This window comes from Cololabis saira, chromosome 15, assembly GCF_033807715.1.
Source record: "Cololabis saira isolate AMF1-May2022 chromosome 15, fColSai1.1, whole genome shotgun sequence".
Lineage (NCBI taxonomy): Eukaryota > Metazoa > Chordata > Actinopteri > Beloniformes > Belonidae > Cololabis > Cololabis saira.
The window spans coordinates 32,626,324-32,647,152 of NC_084601.1; the positions used below are offsets into that span (position 1 = coordinate 32,626,324).

At 39.5% G+C, this 20,829-nt stretch overlaps 1 protein-coding gene across 1 annotated transcript; it reads right to left on the reverse strand.

Annotated features, from left to right (window-relative positions):
• Positions 1-644: 644 nt before the first annotated feature.
• Positions 645-13,642, reverse strand: LOC133460676 (major histocompatibility complex class I-related gene protein-like). Its single transcript, XM_061741392.1, has 8 exons — positions 13,532-13,642; positions 5,173-5,439; positions 3,410-3,688; positions 2,862-3,164; positions 1,952-2,083; positions 1,692-1,709; positions 1,452-1,518; positions 645-1,057 (listed from the first exon to the last, which is right to left on the reverse strand). Exons 1-7 carry the CDS (start codon positions 13,581-13,583, stop codon positions 1,472-1,474), a joined length of 1,098 nt encoding a protein of 365 aa, XP_061597376.1. The 5' UTR covers positions 13,584-13,642; the 3' UTR covers positions 645-1,057; positions 1,452-1,471.
• Between the last annotated feature and the right edge of the window lie 7,187 nt (positions 13,643-20,829).

Here is a 20,829-nt window from a genome sequence, read left to right on the forward strand (position 1 = left end):
GAGAGGAGGTTGAGAGAGGGGGAAAAGGAGAGGAGTGAGGCTGCTAAAGACAGTGGATCCATCACCAGCTGGATAATAAAGAGCACAGCAGGAAGCATGTGTACCAGTTTTATATGATGTATGTATGATATGTATGTTATGGTTCAGATCTGTAATGTGTTTTCTGTCATTACTTTAGTTTTGATTAGTGGGTATCCAGAGTTATTATAGTTTTGTATTTTTCCATTACAGTAGTTTCAGTATTAGTTTTAGTTTGTTATTATAATACGGGTATTTGTTGTGGGTAAGGTTTAAGAAGTTCAGAGCAGGTATTACAATACAAAACACAACAGTGTTTTGTATTGTAATGTAACAAAGTAACAAATGTAAAAAAGTTATTGTCGGAAAGTCGTGTTCCATATGTCCCTTTTTAAATTTCAGCACCTGCCCCTCCAAAGGTCTCTGCAAGTCCCTGGTAACAGAATATTGAATGAATGAATGAATGAATGAATGAATGAATGAATGAATGAATGAATGAACGAATTAATGAATGAATTAATGAATGAATTAATGAATGCTCATGTTTAAATATTTAACATTTAAAAAAGTGAATAAAAAAGTTAAACCAGTAAGCTCATTGGATTCATCATAAACCATAAATACTTTTAGAATTTAGATTTAGATTTTGAAAATGTTGATTGTTTCTGCAGTTGTAACTTGTCTGTGGTTTAAAAAAACATTTCAACATGTTTTATAGTTTATAACAAACATATTATCTCTCCCTGGAGGAAAATAAAGTGACTTATTTATTTTACCAACATTTCAGCATCTTAGATAAATGTCTTCTATTCACGGAGATGCTAAAAGTAAAAAATTAACAACTTAGATATTTCATTTGTTTCTCTCTTTACATTTTTGAATTAAAGTCAATACGAATTTATTATTTCCCTTTCTTAATTTCTTACAACATTCCAGGTACTTCTATCTAATTATCAATAAAAATGAACAGCTAATTAATTCATTACATTTTCAGAGAACATGATGATAGTGAAGTTTCTTCTTCAATACAAACGTGAACCTGAAGAGAAAAAAATTTAATCTGACATAAAACTGAAAACACAGACGTCCAGTAAACATTCAGGGAGCTCCAACAAAACAAGCTGATTTTTAGGGAAAATGATCATCTGAATGAAATCTTAGTTGTGTTAAAGTATTTAACTGGAAAGTGAACATTAGATTATTTGATTCATACGAATGTGGAGTTTCTGAAATAAATGGTTCTTTCCTCCAAATAATCTCAATCAATATTTTACTGATTAGCTTCACTCATTTTATGACCAACTAAACAACAAGCTTCTTCTACCCAAGCAAAGATTCAGAGATGCTTAACAATGAATAAAAAAGCACTTATGAACTTTAATTATTGTTCTTTTAATACTTTGTTCAACATATAAATGAACTCATTAACTCACTGTGTTCAGCTTTTTGTTCGTCATTCAGTTTTAGGAAGCATTTGCTTCATGCTGTCTTGGCTGTCAGCTGTATGATGAAAAATAAAGTTAATTAAAATCCTGATCTGATCTGAATCTAAGACAAACATGTGAAGCTGCAGGAAACAATCCTGAAAAAGTTCTTCATAACACGAAAATCCTTCTGAAACTACTGAATTCATCAGAAATCAGATGATGAAGAAAGAAACACGTTTTACTTACGAGATGGAGAACGATTTTCTGAAATAAAAAGAAATGACATATTATCACATGTTACAGTTAAAAACAGTGACTTCTCCTTTACATCATGAACCATTATTTGTATTCCTGTTAAAATGTTTCTGTTTGAGTTTTTACACGTGTTATTGTTTGGAAAAAATATTTTTCCTGGCTGGTTGATCAGACTTTGTGCATTGATGCATTGATAAAAATATAAAAGCCTAAAATCAAAATACTGAAGACAGGATAAAATAATTTCTCACTGTTGTTTTTATAAGGAAGAATTTCCTTTTTGTAAAGAAGAACGACTCCGACAACCACAGCGACAACGACGGCAGCAGCAGCGAGAGCAACCAGAGTAACAAAGATGGGGATGATCATGTCGTTTGGTTTCGCTGTTGGGAAAGGGGATAAATAACCTGATTATTAAACAAACATCCATGAACTAAACTGAAAAAAAAAAAAACTTAACCCTGTTTACGGTCCCTGCATGTTTTTATACCATTAACATGTATTTTATGACTTTATTTAAACATATTTACTGAGAACATGAACTTGTTCAGTTTTATTGACTCTGTGTCTGATTCTGAACTTCTGAAAGTTTATTCTGAAACTTCTGATCATCTCGTTTATCTTTCTGTTGACACATCTGGCTCATAAACCTGATTACAGCTGTATGATATCAAATTTAACCGTATACCACAAACATGCATCTGTTTATTTAACTGCCTCTAAGATCTTGTAAAATGTTTCAAAATTTGAACAAATGTTGCAGTTTGTCTGAAACTTCAGTTTCAGACAAACAAAATTCTCTTTCTCTGGTGAGCTTTTACAAACTTGTGAATTAATCTCTAAAGGAACTTAAATCCACATAAAAAACTTAAATCCACACAAAAATCAAGTTAAATAAACCTGTAAGTTACGGATTACACTGATTTATGTTAAAGGTAGATAGATAGATGTATTTATTGTAAGCAAACAGAAATAACAAACTAATAATGAAGACTAAACAACTATTGTTTTAAAGACTTATAAAGGTTTATCTTTAAATCCTGAGAATTCATTTACTTTTGTGGAAACTTGATTCACATTTGGGGGTTTATGTGCTGCTGTGAAGTTAAACTGGATCATTATGTTTTACTCAAAATAATGTAATAAATTAATCAGTCTTACGTCCATTGGACCGGACCCGTCCTTTGTCCAGTTCATTGACGATGTCGTTGTTGTCTCCAGACAGCTGAAACACACATTCGTACTTGGTCCAGTCCTCAGATGAGTCTGATGGAAGTCTGAGGTGAACAGTCATCTGGAAGGTCCCGTCGTGGTTGGGGAGGATCTCTCCTTTGTCCACACCTTCATGGATCTCCTCTCCATCCTTCCTCCAGAACATCTCGGCTCTGTTGGGGTAGAAACCTGTAGCGTGGCAGCTGACTGGAGAGGAGGATGTTTTCTGGAGGAGAGACACTGAAAGACGCTCTGCAGAGGAAACACAGTTTATACTTTCTGTATTCATATTAACATATTATTAATGACATTCTATTTTTACATAACAGTCAATTTCGAGTGTGAGTGATGGTGGCAGAGAAAGAAAGACGAGGTTAAAGAGAAATTATAGAGTAAACTAAAACAGAATACACAGTTAATTATAAAGTAACAATACATAATGAATCAACTCGTATAAAGATTATAATAATTAAAACTGTTGGGTCATGTGACTCTACCTGTTCTCATCAGAGAGCTCCTCCCATAGTTCACATACTTCTTCCCCCACTCAGGACAAATCTGGGTAAAGTAGTTTTTCTGCATTTGCATCAAATATCTGTCATGATCCCACTTGAGTCTGGTGATGACAGCCTCTTGTTTTGGAGCGATCCATGACTCCATCTTCTGGTCCAGAACTAGGAATTCTTCTCCATCGTAACCATCCTGATAATGACCTTGAACGTCTCCAGTCTCATCGTCCCACTCACATCCATACATGCTCTGGAGAATGTGAACACCTGAGAAAAAGAAAGTCTGCAGTGAAACACTGAGATCTGAACACAGAGATTCAGTGACGTGGACACTAAAAGTGTGTTTTAGAGAGAAGATGCTGAGATGCTGAGTGCAGCTCAGACCAGAACACTTGAGACCTGGTCCAGCATTTAACATCTGAAACTCTGTGTTTAACAAACTTCATCTTCTCAACTGTCCTGAGGGTTTTCTAGAAGCTTCCTCTGAAGGAGCGTCTCAGTCCAGTTTGATCCAGACTTCACCTGCTCAGTAAGGAAGAGGAGTTCTGATCAATAGAGTTACTACAACTGATCACAATGACCCTATGACCAGCAGGACCAGCATGGAGGCTGGAGACGTGTGGACATCCTGACCTGATCTCTGGACCAGCAGAATTGTCTTTACTGTTCTATTGATCATTGGTTGTTAATGTTAGAAAGCACTAAAAAGTATACAATCTCCACATTTCAGAAAAACAAATCAGATGTGCTTAAAAGATATGTGATTATTTAAGTTCCTTGATATTTTGTTGTTGTGAGGATTTACTGTCTAACTGCTGAGCAGCATCTTTACTGATGCTTCATGTACTTTTACTTTTAGTTGCTACCAGATGAAGTGTTTGTCTCCTTTTTCCAGGTGAATCATGTCATGATCTCTTCATGTCCTCCGTCACCTGCTGGTGCTTCAGCTCCAGCAGAAGTTCACATCTAACCCGTCAACATTTACTATGTAAGAAACCACAAAGTTAGAAATCATCTTATCTTCTAATTTTTGTGTCGGTGAACAGACCGACTAGAACAGATGTTTTGATAAATGTTCAGAATAACGAGACAGCAGATGAAAATCTCTGCTTCACTAACATTTATGAGCCACAATAAAATCACTATTTGTTTCTGTCACTGATGGAAATCGAGAGGAAATCAGGTAAATGTTATGTTTTCATGAGTCCCGCTGCAGAATACTAACATCAGAGGTCTGAGGTCACGTCTGCCGCCTGCAGGAGCTTTTTTTATTTTATGTTAGAGTTTTTCAACATTTTAACTGTTCAAACATCAAATACGGTTGATTTAATATCATCAGTTGTTCTGTTGTCAGTCTAGTCATGCTCTTAATCGGTTTAAATCTGATATGAGGAATTTATTTGAGATGTTTTCATGTCGGTGAGGTTTATAAAAGTAAAGTATTTATTTTTTCATGTGAGACACGAGCAAAAGAAGTCGTCTCTGTCCTCACAAAGATGTAAAGTTCCTCTGTGGAGTCATGACACTCTGAAACTATCTGAAACGTTGATTGTTTCTGTTCTTTACTGTCAAATAAACAAAATCTGCATCAATCTTTACTGCAGTAAAAGTTCTGTCACACTGACTTCTCTCTCAAAATATCTGTGTGTTTTAGAGTGTTAGTAAATAAAAAATAAATACGGCAAATAAATAAATAGAAATAATTAAAAAAAAATGTCACATGTCCAATAAACAGAGAAAGACAAACTAACCTCCACTTTGGTTGAAGCGCTGCTTTGCAATTTCAATGCTGTCTCTGAAGCTCTTCTGTTTACCTACACAGGCACCAGTCTCACTCATCCAGTACGTTGGATCATCTTCTGTGACTCTGCTCATCCAGTCCTGTTTAGGTTCTGCCTTCTTGGTGTTGCTGTCATAGCGAAACATCTGAACATCATCTACTAATCCAACAACCACAAACTCTGGGAAGTTTGGGATTCCAGATGATCCAGTGTAGAAATACTTCAGAGAGTGAGTCACTGCAAGAAGAAATGTTGAGATTTTAGTTTTCATCTTCATTTCAGAGTTTCATCTTCATAAATTATTAAATAATGCTCTTTACTTTCAACAAAAAAATAAATAAATAAAAATAGATTTACAAGTAAAATGTTTGATCTAAAATTCATATAGGCCCTACACACACACACACACACACACACACACACACACACACACACACACACACACACACATATATATATATATATATATATATATATATATATATATATATATATAATATTCATTAGGTTTTCTTTCTCAATAGACTCAAAATAATTCATGAACAAGTATGAAGTTGTACATTTTATTCTAATATGTAATGTGTTAATAAATAATCTGTGAAAAAACAACAGTCAAACATGCAGGAGGCTCGGTTCTGTTCTGGAGCTGCTGCTGTGTCTGGTTCAGGGGGTCAACAAATGTGCTGTCCAGTATCAGAAATCTCAATCATAGATCACAAGTCCCTCCAACAGGATAGTGACGCAAAACACACAAGTAAAACCGGCCAAGAAGGACTAGGAACTAAACACTGGACTATTCTGAAGTGTCCTCCTGCAAGTCCTGATCTACATCCTGATGAACATCTGTGGAAACATCTGGAACCTGCAGCTGGAGAAGAAACCTTCAGATGTGAGACACCTGGAAACGTTTGTCCATGAGGACCAGAACACCTGTCTACAGGTGGACATGAGGACCAGAACACCTGTCTACAGGTGGACATGAGGACCAGAACACCTGTCTACAGGTGGACATGAGGACCAGAACACCTGTGTACTGGTGGACATGAGGACCAGAACACCTGTCTACAGGTGGACATGAGGACCAGAACACCTGTCTACAGGTGGACATGAGGACCAGAACACCTGTCTACAGGTGGACAAGTGTCCATGAGGACCAGAACACCTGTCTACAGGTGGACATGTGTCCATGAGGACCAGAACACCTGTCTACAGGGGGACATGAGGACCAGAACACCTGTCTACAGGTGGACAAGAGGACCAGAACACCTGTCTACAGGTGGACAAGAGGACCAGAACACCTGTCTACAGGTGGACATGAGGACCAGGACACCTGTCTACAGGTGGACATGAGGACCAGAACACCTGTCTACAGGTGGACATGAGGACCAGAACACCTGTCTACAGGTGGACAAGAGGACCAGAACACCTGTCTACAGGTGGACATGAGGACCAGGACACCTGTCTACAGGTGGACATGAGGACCAGAACACCTGTCTAACGGTGGACATGAGGACACCTGTCTACAGGGGGACATGAGGACCAGAACACCTGTCTACAGGTGGACAAGAGGACCAGAACACCTGTCTACAGGTGGACAAGAGGACCAGAACACCTGTCTACAGGTGGACATGAGGACCAGGACACCTGTCTACAGGTGGACATGAGGACCAGAACACCTGTCTAACGGTGGACATGAGGACACCTGTCTACAGGGGGACATGAGGACCAGAACACCTGTCTACAGGTAGACATGAGGACCAGAACACCTGTCTACAGGTAGACATGAGGACCAGAACACCTGTCTACAGGTGGACATGAGGACCAGAACACCTGTCTACAGGTAGACATGAGGACCAGAACACCTGTCTACAGGTGGACAAGAGGACCAGGACACCTGTCTACAGGTAGACATGAGGACCAGAACACCTGTCTACAGGTGGACATGAGGACCAGAACACCTGTCTACAGGTGGACAAGAGGACCAGAACACCTGTCTACAGGTAGACATGAGGACCAGAACACCTGTCTACAGGTGGACAAGAGGACCAGAACACCTGTCTACAGGTGGACAAGAGGACCAGAACACCTGTCTACAGGTGGACAAGAGGACCAGAACACCTGTCTACAGGTGGACATGAGGACCAGGACACCTGTCTACAGGTGGACATGAGGACCAGAACACCTGTCTGCAGGTGGACATGAGGACCAGGACACCTGTCTGCAGGTGGACATGAGGACACCTGTCTGCAGGTGGACATGAGGACCAGGACACCTGTCTACTGTTACTGATCCCATTAACTATCATTACTTGCACTTGATCATTTTAAGTATATTAATGTATTATTTATTTGAATATACGCTGGTTAATACAAAGTTTGTAAAAGAATCATGAAAACTCTCACATAACATAAGTTAACATTTTAAGATAAGCCTCTTGTGGTTAAGGAACAGAAAGAGAAACAATTCACGGAGGTTTTAGTCCGAGCGCTGCGTCTCCTTTACTGCATTTTGTATCCTCATAAAACAAAACATTTTAACTCAACCGCTGCTGAGAAATTTGTTCCCATCAGAAGCAAAAACACAAATCGCAGCATTGTGACCCTAAAATCCCTTTCAAGTAGATTTAAGAGAATAAATGATTCCGCTCTTCAGAGTTACAGCAGGAAAGTAGAACAAACGAGGAGGCAGGGACGGACTGGGACTAAAATACGGCCCTGGACTTTGATTAGGCCCGGTGTTGTGCCAAAAAGTGATTGCCTGCCAGAATCTGATTTCTTCTGATTTGCGCCGCGGGAGCGCGCACAGCAGTCCATTGAACGATAGCGCTAAAACGTCAGATTTTCAGATTATGAAGCTCAAGAATGAGATCAAGTCATATTTAGGAAGAAACTACTTTTCATTAACTGTATTTGGCCTTCTATCAATTTTTGGCAGGTGAAAAGACCCATTTTCAGGGGAGAAATCAGATTCTGGCAGGCAATCACTTTTTGGCACAACACCGGTATTTAACGGTTAATGTTTAACGGCTGTAGAAACGTTTTCTGCAAGACTAAACTAGTGTCGGGAGTGCTAAAGTGTGCCTAACCGACACAAAAAGCACCTGGCTGATAAGGGGCACACAAGGTTTGTTTTCTTTGTAAATTCTGTACAGTATTTATGTATGTATTGAGTATGATTGTCTGTTACTGTCATGTATTGTGGTTAACAGTTTTGCCGACCCAGCGAGCTGTGTGTCGGCCTGTATTTGAGTTGGATGAAACTTGTATGTATGTAGTAAGAGTAATGTTGTTTTATTTTATTCCTTTATAGCTCACCGTGTCCACACTGCATGCGATGCGAGCGAGCGTCAGCGTCAAAAACAATTCCATTGCTTTATTTTTTATTGCACTGTCCATACTGGTTGCGAGCGGGGCAGCGCGACGCGGCGCGCCGTTTTGAGCTGGACTTTTGTCGGACGCCCTGTTTCTATTTTCTTCCTGTCGCTCGCGTTGAGAGCCGGTTGTAAACAGTCATTTCAATACAAGAACCCCAATAAAGTGGCAGCTGACTGGAGGGAGATCGCCAGGGAGCTGGAAGGTCGTCACCGTCTCCATCACCAGCGGTTTCCCAAATCCAACTCAGCCTGGATCATTTCTCGTGTCTTCTGCATTTTCCCCACATCCAAGTAATGATCTGACAAGCTGACCTGATTGCTGCATTTAACACCACAAGCGGCTCACTCCACGCTGTTCGCTGCTTGATTGTCACGCCGTTATTAATTGTTCGTGTGTTTCCCCACTTACAGGACCTTTTCTCTCCCTCCCGATGTTCCGGGACCTATGTAATAATAGGATAGTATTTCTTTCTGTCACTTTATTGAGGTTTTTGTAGTGAAATGAGGAGGTATCATAGAGATAACTCTTCATTTCAACTAACTGGATCAGCCTCATCCATGACTGTTTCCTACAGCGCTTTAACCGGCTTTCAATGCGAGCGGCAGGAAGAGAATAGAAGAACATTTAAATATGTTTATATTTAAATGTATGTATAAATTTAAATTTATTTAATATATTTAAAAAACACAATATCAAGCTTGTTTTCTGTTTCTGTTGAAAGTACAAACGTAAGAAGATTACAAGTAATCACCCATCTTTTACTTGTCTCTTTACTCTTTTAGGAGTTATTTTAGGAGTTTCTTTCAGACGCGCACAGTTCGTTGCGTGTCGCCGCGTACCCTACGCCGTAGATATGGCAAGCCATAGGGGCCATAAAGATAGCTTGATTTAGCCCGTTACCGAATAAAACGGCGTTAAAAACGCCGTTTTGAGCACAAAAAACGCAGTTTTACAACCTGGTTTCCTAACTTCCCTCAGCTTTTAAAGCGCTGGACAAAAAGCCGAACCATTGCAGTATTGTAGAAAAATACAACTTTTTGAGCTTGTGACTTTTTTTTGTTTTGTTTATGCCAAAGTTTGTTTACTTTATACTGCACGGTTTAGCTCCCCCAAAATACTTTCTCAATTGCAGACACCAGAACAGTGGAGTGCCATCCCTTCAAATATTTGATGTTGATGTTTAGAAATGGTTGAAAGACAGTCACATTACTTATGTTGTCATTAATCATTGTCTGATAATGTCTCTGAATGTTTGCTATAAACACTGGTTTGTGCTACAGGTGTATTTATTATTATACTAAATATTAATATTATGATTAATATAAATTTTTAATTAATTTCCGGAGGTTAAGTCTGATATATAATTAATAATTAATTCAAATTATTTATAATTATTTGTTATTATTATAACAGCATCCCTACTTAGTTTAGTTACTCTAAACTTAACTATCTTAAATATTAATCGGCACACGATCGGGGGTATCTGTCACGTGTCCAGGATCCCCCTCGTCACTATGACGTATAGGGGGCTCCCAGAGGGATTATTTTCATTTTTCATTCATTTGCCTGGCTGTATCTTTTATTTTGGCGGGCTGGAAGTCAGACTTTTGGAATGCAAGAAAATCCGGTTGGTTTTCAAAATAAAACTGCTTTCTGTGGGCTCGACTCGCTCCGCTATCAAAATCTGGTTTGGGGGAATCCCCACCACCATCCCCGCCGGCATACGTGGCCGTGTATATATCACGGCCACGTATCCCAGCACCAAAATGTTGCAATTTCAAATTATTATTCTGGCGAGATCTGAAAATAATTCCCAACAACGAGGAAGCATGTGATTGTGTACATTCACTGAGAGAATATTATGAAATTAAAATATATATTTCTTGCTATAAATGTAATCAAAACGCATTTCTATGCAGAAACTAAATCAAAATATAGATTTTTTTCACAGCACCGTCCAACAACCAAAATGTTACTTTTTCACATTTTTAAAACGTTACCGTTTTACATTTTTCTGACGAGATCTGAAAAAAACGTTGCAACCACGAGCAAGCAAGTGATTATGTAAATTCACTGAGTGAATATTATGAAAGTAAAATATATATATATTTCTATGCAGAAACTAACTCAAAATATTGATTTCTTTCACTCAAAAATGAAAAATGTCCAACATGTTTGTTGCTGTCACGGCCAGAATCTTAAAAGTCACGTGACTTGGACGCAAAATGAATAGGCAGAAAAATGTAACAGTTATACATTTCAAGGGCTAATATTGTAACCCCTCTACGTTTTTGCACTTTGGACCAACGTAGGCAGGGTACGTTTTTATGTGAGACTGGGTTGAGAATTTCATACCCTCTTATATTCTGTCAAAATTGGGTGGACTGAATTTTTTATTGGTATGAAACTACAATATTGAAAAAATCCCAACAAAAATGTCATCATTTCACCGCCAGGCCTTCCTATCATGGTCTCTCATCTTCAAACACAAATTTTCTCCCCATAAATATATTATATGGAACAACAAGGATACTCTTTAAACACAAATCCCTTTTTATTGAACATTTATTTAAAAATAACATAATATTTGTGGAATCAATTGTTTGACAGGGTTGGCCGTCTCTATTCTTACATTGAGTTCTTAGAAAGAATATAAAATCCCTATATCACCTGGAGACTGTGCAAATGTTTTTGGAGCAATCCCATCTGGAGTGTGCACGTTTTTTAAGTCTCAAATGATAATGGAAACCCGACAATTAGCCTTGCTACCTTTGATTGATATGACAGTTGGCAAAATTTGCCTATCCTGCAACCATAATAAGAATAATAAAACAATTAGAACTTTAATTAAAAGGGATATCTCTTCAGTTCCATACGTGATCCCATATTGGAATAAATATGTAAAAAATATTAACTGGAAGAAGGTCTGGCTCTCACCCAACCAATACTTGGTGACAAACAAAGTTAAAGAAATTTCATTTAAATTAATTCATAAATTCTATCCAACAAATATCGATTCAAACTGTACTTTTTGTTCTGCAAATTCTGAAACGATGACTCACTTATTCTGGCTGTGCCCCATTGTTCAAACTTTTTGGAGTGATATGTGTAATTTTGTGTCTGAAAGAATTGAAACTGATTTTAAATTATTTTGGAAGGATGTGTTGTTTGGTGTTTTTGACCATGTAACAATTAGAACAAAGCCAAAAGAAACATTTATTATTAATTTGTTGATTATCCTCGCAAAATTCCACATCTACAAATCCAAATTCTTACGCAAAAAACCCTCTTTTCTTACTTTTCATTGTGAATTAAAACAGTATCTGGACTCTATTAAGTTTTCTACTAATTCAAAAGCAATTAAAACCATAAATGTATGTATGTAAATGAATGACGCATGCAGCGTCATTTGACGTCACATCCGCAGGACAGCGCGGGAAATTCCGGTCCCGAATTTCCCGCGCTGTCCTGCGGATGTGACGTCAAATGACGCTGCATGTGCGTTCTCCCCGTTCTCCCCGTTCGCCCGTGCCAGCTTCGCTGTTGGCTGCAGTAACCCCGACGGTCATCGTAGCACTAATGAGTCTCATTTCTTATTCTTGCCTCAAGCTCCTTTAAACGAAACCGAACATAAAAATCTACTCGTTTTAGTCATAAACTTTATATAACAAAGTTTAGCCCGAGAGAAAACGTGGTGGAGTGTTGACTCTGTAACAAGGATATAGTACATGAAAAAAAAGTTTTAGCTGAGTTTACTGAGCATCTTTACTGAGTTCTAATCTAACGTGTATTTAAAAGTAGCCAATCCAAAAAATAGTTCAATGAAATCTAACATTAAATTTGTTCATACTGTCTGAAACATTTATCTATATCCAACATTTTCATTTAAAAATCTTTCACCAGCTCTTGGTTTGCCCTTAAAAACACTTCATCCACCTCCCTCTTTGTTTACATTCATTCTTATTATAAAGATAAAGCCTTCAAATTTATCTATTTGAATGACTTTTGGAATAAATAGTTTTCATAGAATATTCACTTAAATTCAATAAACTGCATTTCTATTCAGTCTACATTAAGTAGTATTTAAGTTTCAGACCTGAGGTTTCAATTCTGCTTCACAAAAAATTTTTTTTTATATTTAACAATAATTAACAACAAAGACCCTTTAGAAGTACTCAACTTTTAAAATAAAAATGATGTCCTATTTATTTTATTATATCCTTGTTAATACAAATTTTGTAAAATACTCATGGAAAAATGTTCACATATAAAAGATGTTTGCATTTTAAGCCCCTTTTACATTGGCAGATTCCCCCTTGCCCGGTGGCGGGTCGTGGGAGGGATTTGATGATCACATAATCTGAGTACAGCCCATCAGGGGAAGTTGTTGTTTATAAAATGTATAATTATTATTTTATAAAATGAGGAAACAGAGAGTAACAACATCAGCAGGACATCGCAGCAATATACTGGGGACATGAGGAGATCCAAAGCTACTCATCCTCAGAGCTGAGGTCACCATAAACCGACATGTGTCCAGAACCACAAAGGATGATCCATGTTTGAACAAATGAACATAAAAATGACAAACCGAGGCTTTGCAAGAAGTAAAAACCGGCCAAAACACCCTCATCCCGGTGTGCATCCTTGTTAGGAAAACTACAATTGTCTGAGGGCGCGTCCTCATTCTACACGCCCACAGGTGACCTCATGTTATGTATACAAAACTCCCCCCTCAATTTGCCTTCAGGCACGAGGTGAGAAATAATACGCGTTATATATGTTTATATTAGCCAACCCGCATTAAACACTCGTTCATAATAGCAGGATCTAATCTAAAAACACCTTAAAAGATCGCGTCTAGTGTTGAAGAAACAGGAAGAGAAAAAAAATCCCAAGCGCTGCGTCTCCTCTTCCTGGTTTTTATATTCTCCTAAAACAAAATTTTAACTCACCTCCTGCTGTGGGATCAACTCCACTCAGAAGCAATAACAGAAGTCCAATCATTGCGACTCCACTATCCCGTTCAAGTTGACTTAAAAGATGGTAAATTGTCCCGCTTTCCAAAACGGGGGAAAGGGCAATGTTGTGCTCCCAGTTCAGCGGAAAAATGAAGTGAACTCATTAACAAGGAAGATAACTAAGAGCCAGTAACAATTAATAAAACCGTAGATGTCACTAGAATCTGGTTAAAATTTAACAGCACGGGTTATAAACGATACTCCTTTCAGCCATAAACTGTGGACACTAACCAGCCACTTTATTAAGTACACACCTGTCCAACTGCTCCTTAAAGATATAGTCTGTGATCGTATTCAAAAACATTTATTGTTATACTGGGTGAAATGGTCCTTCCATCCTGAGAGTAGCCAGTGAATAATGTGTTCAGAAAAAGGAAAGAAAAAAATCCGACCTCTCCGACAGCTTTAATCCTGTAAAAACTCTGACCAATCTGTTTTTTGTGCACCAAATGGTACGGATTGGTCAGAGGACCAGAGGATTGGCAGGGGGGAAAGAACCAATGAGATGCCTTCATTTTAAGTCCCGCCCACGCCCCCCTCTGTCCCATGTGCGCACTCTGCCTCCAGCCCCCGTGTCCACTTCCCACGGGTCGTCCTCGGCTCAGAGTGTCCCAGTGTAACCCCCCGCTCCTCCAGACCGACTGGCAACCGCGGCCTGACATCGGAGGGCCGCTCCCGGCTTCACCGCCGGCTCGCAGTCGGATGGTGACGTCGAATGTAACGGCTCGCCCTGCTAAAAAGGCTAAAAAAAGAAAGCCAAAGTGCGATTTTGCGGCGCAGGTTGTCCGCTACTGGGGGGTGAAGGCGTCTCCATCCCGGCGAGGGCGGAGAGCGCCGGTGCGGTTGGCGGTGCGGTTGGCGGTGCGGTTGGCGGTGCGCTGCGGTGCCGTGCAGGCTCTGTTGCCACGGCTACGCGGCGACGCGCACCATTCTGCGTTGGTGTAACGCGGAACCATAAATCAGCCTTCAGTGTGTGCTGTTATGAACTTTTGTGTTGTGCTCATTTTGGTGGGACGTCGGGTCCCTCCGCCGAGACACAACTTTTGCGGTATGCGTTCCTTGTTGTGTCTATAAAGGATGCGCAGTTCCCACCCTATCAGAAACGTTACAGATATTCTGTGATATTTTTTTATATTTATAAAAAAATTAGATTATAAAAAAATAAAGGACATAACTTTGATTGGGTGGGCAGGATGCACGTTTGGGTAGGCACATCCCCCCCCAACCTTTTTTTTAATATTTAACAATAATTAACAACAAAGACCCTTTAGAAGTACTCAACTTTTATGAAAAGGGACATAATTATGTGTTACTGATTCCTTTAATTGCACTTAATCAATATCAGTAAACTTATGTCCTATTTATTTTATTATATCCTTGTTAATACAAATTTTTTAAAATACTCATGAAAAATGTTCACATATAACAGATGTTTGCATTTTAAGCCCCTTTTACATGGGAAAACGCCCCCTTGCCCGGTGGCGGGTCGTGGGAGGGGTTTGATGATCACATAACCTCAGTAAAGCCCATCAGGGGAAGTTGTTGTTTATTAAATTTATAATTATTATTTTATAAAATGAGGAAAAAGTTGATGAGAGTAACAACAGCAGCGGGCCATCGTAGCAATATACTGGGGACATGAGGAGATACAAAGCTACTCATCCTCAGAGCTGAGGTCACCATAAACCGACATGTGTCCAGAACCAAAGGATGATCCATGTTTGAACAAATGAACATAAAAATGACAAACGAGGCTTTGCAAGAAGTAAAAACCGGCCAAAACACCCACATCCCGGTGTGCATCCATCCTTATGAAAACCTGTCTGAGGGCGTATCCTCATTCTACACGCCCACAGGCGACCTCATGGTATGTAGCTATACAAAACTCCCCCCTAAATTTGCCTTCAGGTACAAGGTGAGAAATAATACACTTTATATACGTTTATATTAGCCAATGCGCATTAAACACTCGTTCTTAATAGCGGGATCTAATCTAAAAATGTCTTAAAAGATAGCATCTTGTGGTGAAGAAACAGGAAGAGAAAAAAAATCCCAAGCGCTGCGTCTCCTCTTGCTGGTTTTTATATTCTTCTAAAACAAAATTTTAACTCACCTCCTGCTGTGGAATCAACTCCACTCAGAAGCAATAACAGAAGTCCAATCATTGCGACTCCACTATCCCGTTCAAGTTGACTTAAAAGATGGTAAGTTGTCCCGCTTTCCAAAAAGGGGGAAAGGGCAATGTTGTGCTCCCAGTTTGGCGGAAAAATTAAGTGAACTCATTAACAAGGAAGATAACTAAGAGCCAGTGAGAATTAATAAAACCATACATGTCACTAAAATCTGGTTAAAATTTAACAGCACGGGTTATAAACGATACTCCTTTCACCCATAAACTGTGGACACTAACCAGCCACTTTATTAAGTACACACCTGTCCAACTGCTCCTTAAAGGTATAGTCTGTGATCGTATTCAAAAACATTTATTGTTATACTGGGTGAAATGGTCCTTCCATCCTGAGAGTAGCCAGTGAATAATGTGTTCAGAAAAAGGAAAGAAAAAATCCGACCTCTCCGACAGCTTTAATCCTGTAAAAACTCTGACCAATCTGTTTTTTGGGCACCGAATGGTACGGATTGGTCAGCGGACCAGAGGATTGGCAGGGGGAAAGAACCAATCAGATGCCTTCATTTTAAGTCCCGCCCACGCCGCTTCAAATCATACATATATAGTGTGTATTTTCTCTGTAATCCGTGTTCATAATCTTGTAAAGTTGTAACTGAGTGGTATTCGCACAGAGAAAATACACACTACATATATGTATGATTTGACTTAAATGTTTACATTTCTATTTATTTATGCACAACTGCAGAATATGCACACATTTGATTTATGTGCACAAATTCAATTGACAGTTCCCTTACCTCCATAGTAAAATACAAAAGTATCCCACACATTTACATCACTATAAAAAATATCAAAAAATACAATGCACACAGTATTTGTTGTTTATCTTTATTTAATGAACAACATCGCTGGGTGTTGTGTGACAGATCTTCTCATCGGGTCTGGGCCTCACAAGCAGGCTGACAGGTTTAAGGACCATCTAAAAAGGGGAAGAGAAAACATGGATGGAGCAAAATGAATGCAGGCATAGAGTCCCCTCACTACAAACATCACAATGGTAAAAATTGTACCATTTGTGTTTGTGTTGTACATTGCACTCACACACACACAACCATCACAACAGCCTGCCAAATTGCATTGTATTTATGATGCACTGCAAAAATTCAAAATCTTACCAGGAATATTTGTCTTATTTATAGTTAAAACGTCTCATTTTTAGTCAAAAAATCTCATTACACTTAAAACAAGAGTAATTACCAAAAAAATTACTTATTTGACAATTTTCACCTGTTTCAAGTAAATTTTCACTTGAAATAAGTAGAAAATCTGCCAGTGGGACAAGATTTATCTTCTCATTACAAGCAAAAAAATCACACACACACACACACACACACACACACACACACACACACACACACACACACACACACACACACACACACACACACACACACACACACACACACACACACACACACACACACACACACACACACACACACACACACACACACATGCATTGTTTGTCCCATCTCAAAACCATCAACTGCCTTATCAAAATACCAGTAGCAATGTTAGTGCATGACAACTTCTTCATAATGAACAGTACCGTCAGCTTCATAGCTAAAGTTGCTGAACTTACCCTCAGATCCGTGTTTGTTTCTCTGGGGGGAGGCAGCGGATCCGCCGGGTGAGTTTACTCCTCTCTGGCAGTGGAGAGCGATTATAACCCAACCACAACTCAGGGAATGGATTATCCTTTGTTGGTTTTTTGTTAACAAAGTGATGTGAACAAACAAAAATGTTGCGCGGTGGTTTTTTAGATGTAATGCCTTCAGCCAGGTCCTTGGCTTCTGAAAAAAAGTAAACAAAGGAGCGCATGGACGTGTCTCTTTGTAGCTGGTTTGTGGTCGCAGCACTCTCTATCTAACCACTCGTTCAGGTGCTTCCTCGAGTTCTTACAACCAACCACCGCACACATCTTCCTGAACCACCTTTCTTCTGCGAAATATCCATTTAGTCCCTCTTTGTCAGAGCAATGTCGCCATTCTGCACAACGGTAAACCGCCAGAATGGAAGTGGACAGCAATGAGGGGATGAGTTTAGGAAGTAGAGCGGAAACGGCTCATAAACTTGTCTATACCAAGCCGAGGTAAAGTGGTGGTAAAAGATCCAGTTGGGGATATAGCACAAAAGCGCAAGCAAAAGGTGCCTGGCTTAATTGGTAAGAATGTGATTAAGAGGTGTTTTGAACTTGTGCTATGTGGTAAAAAGTCTGGCCCACTGCCGCCCTCTGTGTTTGGTACGGGGTGGGAATATTGCCTTTGCAGCGGGCCTTAACGAGCAGGCAGTATCTTTTGAAAGTGAGGGTAGGAGTTATATTTCTGTTTCCTCCTCCACCCTAGTTCCTGCAGGGTCGATGTGCTTTGTCCCAACGTCCGCACCCAATAACAAGTTCACCTGTGGGACTTCCATGTTGGTAAGAGGCTGTTGGAGCAGGGGGTGATAAAGGAAAGCCGTAGTCCATACTCTTCTCCCCTAGTGATAGTTTGAAAGAAAGACGGGTCAATTCGTCTGTGTGTCAATTATCGACAATTGAATGCAAAAACTCAAACTGCTTCTTACTGTTGGGGATCTTGTCACGAGGTTACACTTTTTTCAAAGATGGAATATTTAAAGAAAGAATGATAAGCTAAAAACTTGTGTCCTCAGTGTTAGAAGACCTTTGAATGAAACTGGTAAAAGCTTTACTATATAAGAACCAGTTTTTTCATATCTTCCCTACTTTTTCTTTTTTGCAGGTATATACCAGATTTTGTGTTCATCACATACAGTATAAATGTCATGATGCTTTGATAATTTTTTCAGGATGGTAGATCCATACATGTCCTTTTCAACTGTGTCACCGGTGCTTTATATCTTTGGGTCGGTGCAGACAGAAGTGCATGTTGAATTGGGGGTTGTGACCCAAAAAGGTTGAGAACTCTGGTCCAGAGGACGATGAGGACGTGATCCCAGTTCAATAAATCCTTCTCACGACGCAGTCCACTACACGATAATCTGCCGTCCGAAGCCCGACACTGGTAAAGAAGCACACAGGTAAGGCAGAATCATAATCAGTCATCAGAAGAGGTCATTCAAAAACTCAGGGATACGGCTAGAAACATGCAGGTAGAAACACTGAGGATCTGGCAGAGAGGAGACGCTTGTTTAGTTATATATTTATACAATGCTCAGAGAGATGAAAAACAAATGTCTATGTGGCAGGGTGGAGGTGCAGCCACTCAGGTGATGGAGCACAGGTGTGCTCCATCAACCTCCCCACCAGCAGCTGCAATCCAGGGGGGCCTGCTGTTAGAGAGTTAGCTGCTTGTGCACGTGTGGCGGTGTGTTCTGAATAAAACCGTTTGTGCACTAAAACCCTGTGTCCTCTGTCCTGTCAGCCGGGCCCCGTAGCACTCGCCCTGCTACAGTCTGATATCTAATATCGTAATGGCATGTACGAATGTGAATAAGCAGCACAACAACAGCTCTGAACAGAAACAAACACACCCTTCCACTGAATTATTGTGTGACAGGTAAATCAGGAACCAAGCACAGCTACACAAACAGGTATGTTTAGTCTCAGCTAATACAAAAAGATAGGGGGTCTTGGGCAGGATTAGTGAAGCAGAATATCTGGCAGGAAATTGAAGAACCTGTTGTCCAAATGTCAGAGTTCACCACTGGGTGATGATAAAATCTGGCAACAAGCCAGTTATAGCCACAAAAGGTTCATCATGGGGGGAAACATGATTGTTTCAGGATTAAGTTTGTCTGAGGCTGCAGTTGCAGGACCTGGAAAAACTAGTCTATGCATTCCTCTTTCGTAGCTTTATTATTGTAACAGCACATTTTTACCTCCACCTTAACAGTCAGTTAGAAAACGGCAGCTCAACCAGAATTCTGCTGCTCCAGTCCTCACTGAGACCAACAAAGTGGACCACATCAGTCCAGCTCTGAGGTCTTTACACTGGCCGTCTGTCCGTCAGAGGACAGATTTTAAGACCCCGTCCACACGTAGCCGGATATCTGCGGGTATCTGCTAAACCGGAGATATTTTCCTACGTTTGGACCTGTCATCCACACGAAAACGCAAATAAACGAAGGTTTAAGAAAACTCCGGGCAAAGTGAAGATTTTTGAAAACTCCGTTTATGTAGATGTGTGTAGACAGAGACAACCGGAGTTTAACTGGCATAAATATTATTTGTCAGTATTTTATTTGTTTTATTATTTCTGCAAGAGATATGGGATTTATTTCCAGCAGTATTGTATTGTTTTTTGTGTTTATGGGTAGGAACCTTTCTTCACGCTCTGTGTTGCGCAGGGACACTTTAAGTTTCGGAAGCTCTTGCAGCAGGTGATGTGAAGCAGCACTTGTCATGCTGCATAAGTTACGTGAAAGTTTAAGGTTTAAAGATAAACTTTAAAGGATTAAGTTTAAAGGAGAAAGCTTTTTGTTTTTTGAAGAAGACTCATTTCCCTCTGGTAATGTGCAGCCAGCGAGGTATGTCTTATTTATGTTCATATGTGCATCGTGCATAATTCATTTGCATAATTAATTAGCAGGATTTTCATAGCCTTCCACTGTTGTGTTTATTCTGTTTATTGTATATTGTTTATTTTGTCAATTATATATTTAAATAGTTTGACGGTGGCAATGAAGGTGGCGATGATGGTGGCGATGGTGATGGTGTTGGTGGTACAAGAAGTGGAAGAATAAAGCCATCTGTAACAAGAAGAACCGTGGTGTTGTGTATTTCCTGGAGGGAGTGATAGTCAAACTCGGACCTGCTTGAAGTTTCCCTACCTGCCCGACGTGTCCATCGGCTCATCAAGACGGGAAAAGCAGATAAGCCACTGTTAAACATTGAGGACACACATATTCATCAGTTTTTTCATAAAGACGTCCATAAGCCAGATACTAAAGTTTGTGTCTGAAGTGTGACATAAGAACTGAAAAAAAAACTACAAGAGAATGTGTAAAGCCTTATAACAATAACAGTGTTTCACGTGACATAAGGTCATCATTGTAATTGATTTATTAGTATTTGGTTTATATT

Coding starts and splice junctions, on each gene's coding strand:
- LOC133460676 (XM_061741392.1), bottom strand. CDS start 13,583: ATGATTGGACTTCTGTTATTGCTTCTGAGTGGAGTTGATCCCACAGCA. Junction 3,689..5,172: donor GCGCTTCAACCAAAGTGGAG/GTTAGTTTGTCT, acceptor TCTTTTTCTCAG/GTGTTCACATTCTCCAGAGC. Junction 3,165..3,409: donor GAGCTCTCTGATGAGAACAG/GTAGAGTCACAT, acceptor TTTCCTCTGCAG/AGCGTCTTTCAGTGTCTCTC.